The sequence below is a fragment of the Serinus canaria genome, chromosome 3 (assembly GCF_022539315.1).
Source record: "Serinus canaria isolate serCan28SL12 chromosome 3, serCan2020, whole genome shotgun sequence".
Lineage (NCBI taxonomy): Eukaryota > Metazoa > Chordata > Aves > Passeriformes > Fringillidae > Serinus > Serinus canaria.
Window position 1 is genome coordinate 41,543,111 of NC_066316.1, and position 6,867 is coordinate 41,549,977.

General features: G+C 49.7%; 1 protein-coding gene across 11 annotated transcripts in view; it reads right to left on the reverse strand.

Moving 5' to 3' along the window:
• TRIM67 (tripartite motif containing 67) overlaps window positions 1-6,368 on the reverse strand; it is a 34,421-nt gene extending 28,053 nt beyond the window's left edge. For 7 of the 11 annotated variants that reach the window (XM_050971924.1, XM_050971930.1, XM_050971929.1 and 4 more), the window contains exons 1-3: window positions 6,235-6,368; window positions 5,454-6,129; window positions 177-272 (exon numbers count right to left, since the gene is read on the reverse strand). In XM_050971924.1, the coding sequence (XP_050827881.1) occupies window positions 177-272; window positions 5,454-6,129; window positions 6,235-6,368 (906 nt within the window). Of the gene's footprint in view, window positions 1-176; window positions 273-5,453 lie in introns of all 11 variants that reach the window. The other 4 variants (XM_050971931.1, XM_050971928.1, XM_050971922.1 and 1 more) reach the window with 2 other exon arrangements.
• Between the last annotated feature and the right edge of the window lie 499 nt (window positions 6,369-6,867).

Consider the following 6,867-nt stretch of genomic DNA (forward strand, 5'->3'; position numbering starts at 1 on the left):
AAGAGGGGCTTGCAGGCATTATTTGATGAACAATTTTACCTAGCAAATCCATTCAAGAAACGTCAGATGATTCCAGGAAAGATGAGAATAGCATAGGAAACAAAGTCATCAAATAAATTATTCACTCAGTTCTATTGATTGTTGTATTATCAAAACAGATTATATTCTACAGTTACCTGGATCTGCTGCAATAAATTTTTCAGCTGAACCAAAAATTCTTTAGCTTCCTTTGCTTTATCTGAAACACCATTTAAAGCCTGAGACAGCTGGGCCTGCAAGGGAGAAAAAAGGAGGAGAAAAAAGAAAAAGTTAGTGATAAAATGCAAATGTTTTTCTTAGTAATCCCTGGATTTGATTATTAATAATGTGCAAAAAGGCTTACATGTATTCCTAATTCCACAAAGTGTTTCTGCTAGAAAAGAACAGCTAAGATTTAATCAGATTTAATGAGGGTGAAACATGCATGTGGGGGCAGTCAAGTATTGTGTCTGCACGTTGCACTTTATTGCAGCAACTTGGTAAGTCAAACACCTTTTTATAAAACAGCTACCCACGTGTATCAGGAGGTAGTAGTCTTACATTACACAGTAGCATCTGTCATGCTGAAAAATCCCCAGTGCTTTCCAAAATGACACTTCTTTTTCATCCAAGTCTGAAATCTTTATAAATGTGGTAGATCCTACCAAGCCTGAGATACACTAGGACTTTGAAGACAATTCTGCCTTCTCAGACTTCATAGTAACGTCCCTGTGGGGCTCCAGTTTCCCATGCTCCAACTCAACAAATGGGTGAATGTTTCTGCAAAAGTTGGAAAAAGCCCTTCCTCTAATTTTGACTGGTAAGGCACATAGAAGATGTCTTTTTTAAGTCCACACTCTAGGCCTGACCTTCCCTTTCCTCAGCCAATGCCTGAGATCTCTAAGCTGAGCCAGAGGCTTGTCAATGAACTTCCAGGGCAGGAAGGAAAGAGTGGTTTTGCCCCTGGCAGACCCAGTGAAGCATTTTGGGGTCCCAGTGCCCTGAGCTGGAGGACCATGACTGTGAGAGTGATTAACTCCCAGTCAAACCCAAATTTGTGCAGGATTTTCTCCTCCAGATGGATCCCTGTAAGTCCAAGAGTCCCAAGAGGATTCACTAAGTGTACTCAAAGAACTGGCTGATGCCATTGTGAGGTTCTGCACCTGGGATGGAGCAACCCTGGATGTATGTAAGGCTGGGGAACAAGAGGCTGGAAAGTGGCCCCTTTGAAACACATCAGTGCTAAAATATAAATGAGAATATGCATTACAAAATTCATTCATAACAAATGTAAATGGAAAACACATTACTGGGTCTATTTCACAATAGTTGAATCTCTGCTACTTTCTTACACAAACCCTTGTAAATGCACAAAAACCTGAAATTATGATGTTTGATATTAACACTGTGGGAGGCCACAGAAGCAAACTCCAGGTCCATGAAAAAAATCTCTGTTTTCTGCAAGATGAGACAATCAGGACTTGATGTCAGCTCTACATAGGCTGATCACGTTTGCCAAAGTTTTAAGTTTTTGATCACACTTTCTGTTCCACTCACAGGGCACATCTGAGCCTTTGATTTGTCAAGATGACACAGAACAAGGTTAAAGCAGTACATGACAAAGCAGCTGGGGAGTAAGCAAGAAAGAAATAGGTGGCAGAAGCATTATGTTCTCTGTCATTGACTGTCCTGACCAAATTGTCCCAGGGAGGAAAGGGCTCCTTTCTTTCAAATCAAAACCAATGGTTGGTCCCAACAAAAGTAAAACTTCCACTTTCCCAACATCTGCCCCAGCTCTCAAACCATCTCAAAGTTCTTTTCTCCAGATCAGAAGAGACAAAGGCAGCATGTGGGCATCACAGCAGCTGTAGGAAACCACCGCAGATGAAGTGTAAGCAGCATATATACCAATGGCAATCAGCACAGTCACCCCTGGCACACTCCCATCACAGAGAGCTAAAACAGAAACTCAGCCATGTCACTGTCTAAAGGGCTCATAAGCAAATTGATCTGTCCATTAAAACCTGTGGCTGCATTAACTCCACTGCAGCATGAAGCCGAGTAGAAGGCCAGATTTCCATTTGTGAAACCCACTTAGAGATAATAGCCTTGTTTTTCCAAGCATTTGTAAAAGATACCTTGCAAATCAGAGGAATTTAGTCATGCACTTCTCATTAAAATCAAGTGGAGCTACATGACTAAGCCCCCAGTAAACCAACCAAGCCATAAAAAATGCCCTGTACACCCAGAGCAATCTTTCATATCACAGAAATATTTCTTGTAAACTAAACTGAGATGTAACAAGCTCCAATGACTGGGACAATTAAAAACTCCTGACAAACAGTATTCCACCTGGCGTTATCCTCAATTTAATACCTGTATTGCAACCAATAATCTGAGGGCTGGAGATGGATACCAAGTTTCTATTTCCACATGGGTAAGTAATTGAACCCAGATGGTCAGGGAAGACCTCTGATTTCAGAAAATGAACCAGATAATGGCCATGCCCTTTTTCAACCAAACAGTTCATGCTCATTCAGCTTGCCTTCCCTCCATCTCTCTTTAGCAGCAGATTGACTATTGATTAGATAAGCTTGTCCTGGTGTTGAATTCTCATAGAGCCCACATGTTTTTGGGAACACAAGTCTTTAGGTCAGGAAATAAAAGCAGGCATGAGGATGCCTACACTTGCCTGCCTGCCCGCCCTTCACAGGTTTGGATGTTCAGCATTTTGGTACCTATGTATAGTTAACCCTTTAGAATGGGCAGAGCTGAAGTGTGTCCCCATCATTCCTCACATTCATAGGTCTGAAGTCCTACCTAAATGTGATTACAGTATCACTGTACTTGCTAAGACATGAAGGGATTAAACTTCAACAGAAGACTAAGAGTTTTTCTTAATAACCTTGAACTGCTGGTCCAGAGGCACTTTTTAGGCAAGTGAATATAATGAAGTCCAGCTAAACCAGGGGATTTTCACAGATTTATGCCATTGGAGCCTAGTTGTCATTTTACACCAATTTTACTTTGTAGAAGTAACACACAGCAGTGCAGTAGGGAACCTGCACCTCTAACAGGGGCCAACCAGCCCAGTACAGCTTAGGAATCAGCAGCACGGCTGAGAGTAAGGGCACATTTCCCTGCATGGCCTGCAGCACTGCCTGCACAAGCTTTTACACTCTGTAATTTGCCACTAGGTCACTGTAATAAGGCCCAGACAAAGGAGGAGCCAAACAAAGGGCTAACAGAAGGAAGGCTCCTTGGTCTAAGAGCAAACCTTTCAGCTGCCTCTACCAGCTATGCCCAGAGCATCTGGAGAGAGCACATAAGCCTTAAATTACCTCTGGCATGCCAGTCAATGTAAGTAATTTATGGTTTGGCCAGAGTAACTGCAGGTAATAAACTTGTAGAAATTGCTGTATCAGAGAACTATTTCTAAGCAGAAGTATCTAATTCCAAAACAATTTATCTGAATGAATGTGAGATGATGATTTAGGCTGCCTGGCTATACAGTTCCATTATATTTATTTTGTGCCAAGCACATTTTTCTGAAAAATATAATATTCACAAGAGCATAATTTCAGAGTCCCCAAATTACTTAATTTTGAGGGTATCTTTTCACTAGAATTTTGACATTGATTGAATATGCAAATCAAGAGAAAAATAATGTTCTGTGATACCTCAGTCACAGAAAAAAATGCAGAAAAAATACCAGCCAAAAGGTTTTTTTCAATATTTGACAGTAGAAAAGAGACAAAATGATTGATTCTGAACTTTAGTTACACTGGACTGTCATGTTCCAAAGGGTATCAAGCAGTTAACTCAAGGCAGACCATAGTACATCACAAGCTGGTCTCTCACGCCCTTCAAAACATCAGCCACATTTGAACTGTGAACTCACACACTGTTCATCAAAACAATTCTGCTCAGAAGTGGATTCTGACACTGGGACATGAACAGCAGCTGCAAATGTTTCATCTTCAAGAGAGCTTCTCTGCACAAGCACTTATCATGTTAGGGAGTAATGATGGCTGAGCTGCTGGCAGAACATTCAAACTGAAACACCTCCAGAAGTTTGTCTTTCTCCTTGGATGGATCAACAATGTAGATCACCCCAAGGGGCATCTTCTTTGGATCTTAAAATAGAAAGTAGTTTTTTGTCTTGCCAAATACCTCAGCCTATCTTGTGCTCAACCACTCCATGGCCGAGGGGTGATGACACCAGTCTTGATTTTGACCTTTCCTGCAGTGTCTGAAAGGATCTCTCTGTGCTTTCCTTACTGCTAACTGCAAGCAGAGAGTAAAAAGAAGGGAATCCTGCAGCCAGCAGAGCTGGTCAAGTGCTCCTTGCACAGCTGTGGGAGAAGTCCTTTAACCCCAGTACAGCAGGAAGCTCCAAAGGATTGTCCTCAGCTCTCAGGTATTGAAGTCCCCTCTCTAAGATCATATGTATGAACTAATCATTTTTCCAGGGTCCACCTGGAAATTCTCAGCAAGAAAGAACTAACTTCATACATTTTTTCAACTTCTAAGGCCATGTCTTGCTCTTTATTCACATGGTTGCAAAGCCTTATTTTTAGCAAGGAAAGCATGACCAAGTGACCCACCAGACTTCACTAAACCCATGTGTAGACAAGCAAATGGCACTGACCTCTCCACAAAGGAATCCAGGGAGGGGCAGGGAGCATCACTTGCAGGGAAGCAAGAATCAGACAGGGACAATATGGGAATCAGAAAAAGCTTTACTTATCCCTAGTCCCCATCTACAATTCCTTATTTATCTTTGTATCATGAAAATCCCTCCAGCCATTACTCCTGGCTTCTTTGGGAACTGAGTGGGAGGAGACCTCTTTAAGGCCCAGGAGAACACCCAGTCCATGATCATCTGTACCATGCTTTCTTGTCTAAAACACTTGGGTGGCTGTGGGCCATCTCCCTCATTGACAGACGTGTGGCAGCTTGCACAGAGTCCTGGATGAAAGGGAGGTGGTGAAAAGAAGGAACAACCACCCTGTCTCCTCACAGGGAGCTGCTGCCACTGCGAGAGCATGGGAAGGCTGAGGATCCTGGCCGAGGACCCTGGCCAAGGACCCTGTGGAAGGCAAACAAGTTGGTGAGATGGACTTGCTAAATCCAGGTATTTGCCTGAGACCTGGTGGAACTTCAGTGGTCAAGATGAGACCAACATGAGAGGGAGTCTGGGTTTTCTAACCCTGAGCAGAGGCTGCAGGGTCAGCAGGAAGTCAGGAAGGGCCAAAAACCTAAGAGCACCATTCTGCAGGGAGAAAAGTCTGAAGGGATGATGGACATGAAGGACCTCACGTCCCACAAACTGCAACCCGTTTTTGGGGCATTGGGATGAACAAACCACGGTGCTGAGGCATCACCCCAGCTCTGGGCATCACCCCAGCTCCCAGCCGGCCGTCGGGACCCACCTTGTGCTGCTTCCACATGGCTCCCAGAGCCTTCACGTCGTGCTTGTTGTGCTTGCCCTCCTCCAAGCACTGGTAGCAGACGGGGCTGCGGCAGCTCACGCAGTACATGCTGTAGTTCTCCAGGTCGTGCTCGGCGCACGTCGGCAGCTTGCGGCCGCCGCCCGCCCCCTTCCCGCCGCCGCCGTCCCCGCCGCCGCCGGGGGCGCCCGGGTGTGCGGGCGGCGGGACCAGGCGGTGCTTGGCGAAGGGCCCGCGGGCCGGGTGGCAGCGGAGCTGGCATGCGGCGCAGTACAGCACCTCGCACTGCTCGCACAGCACGGCGGCCGGCTCGGGCGGGCTGCGGTCGCACAGCTGGCACTTGGCGGCGGCGGCGGCGGCGGCGCGGCCCTGCTGGTAGCGCTGCACGATGGCCTCCAGCAGCCGGTTGCGCTGGAAGCCGCGGAGCCCGCGCTGGTCCAGGGACGCGCTCCGGTGGCACTGCGGGCAGGTGAGGGAGGAGCTGGCGGGGCCGGCGCCCCTCGGAGCCGCCGCCGCCCCCGGGGGCGCGGGCACCAGCGGCAGCACCCGAACGCCGTTGGGGGACTTGAGGCTGGGGGTGTAGGAGCCGTAGCCGCTGTCGGTCTCGCTGTGCAGGCTCAGCTTGTCCGCGTGGTCCCCGCCGCCGCCGCCCGCCGCGCTCTCCGAGTCCAGGCAGGCGGCGGAGCCCGCGGCCGCTCCCGGCCCCGCTCCCGGCGCGGCGGCGGCGGGCGGCGCGGGGCCCCGAGAGTGGAGCAGGGGCGGCAGGTGCTGCTCGCTCTCCGGGGTCTGCACGGCGATGGTGCGGGCGCAGGGCAGGCAGACATTGTGCGAGCAGGGCAGGATGATGGGCTCCCGGAAGAGCGAGCCGCACACCGGGCACTTCAGCTCCTCTTCCATGGCCGCGGCGCGGCTTTGTGCGCGGGCTCCTCAGGCGGGCGGCGCGGGGTCGCCGCCGGCTCCCCCCATCCCCCGCGGCGCCCCCTCCGCCGCCTCCCTCCGCTCCGGGCGCCGGGGCGAGGCCGGGAGGGCTCCGGCCGCCGCTGCCGCCCCGCGCGGTTCAGCACCCGCCGCGCAGAGACAGCTCCGCACGGCCGGGCCGGCGCCGGGGGAGCCGCCCCGCCGCCGCGGGCTGCCCGGGGCCCCAGAAAGGCTGCCCGGGGCCAGGGAAAGGCTGCCCGCCGGCCGCGGCGCGGGTACGGAGCGCGGTGGGACTGTTTTAACGTTGGTGGCATAGAGTAATAATATATGGGGAAGGGAGGCGGGGGGCGGAGGCAGGGCAGGAGTAGGAAGGGGCGGGAAGAGCCCTTTCCAGCAAATAAAGTGGTCGCTCTCTCTACGGCTGGGAAAGGCTAAAACATTTTTTAAAGGATCTCTACACAGCGATGCCTTCATATGT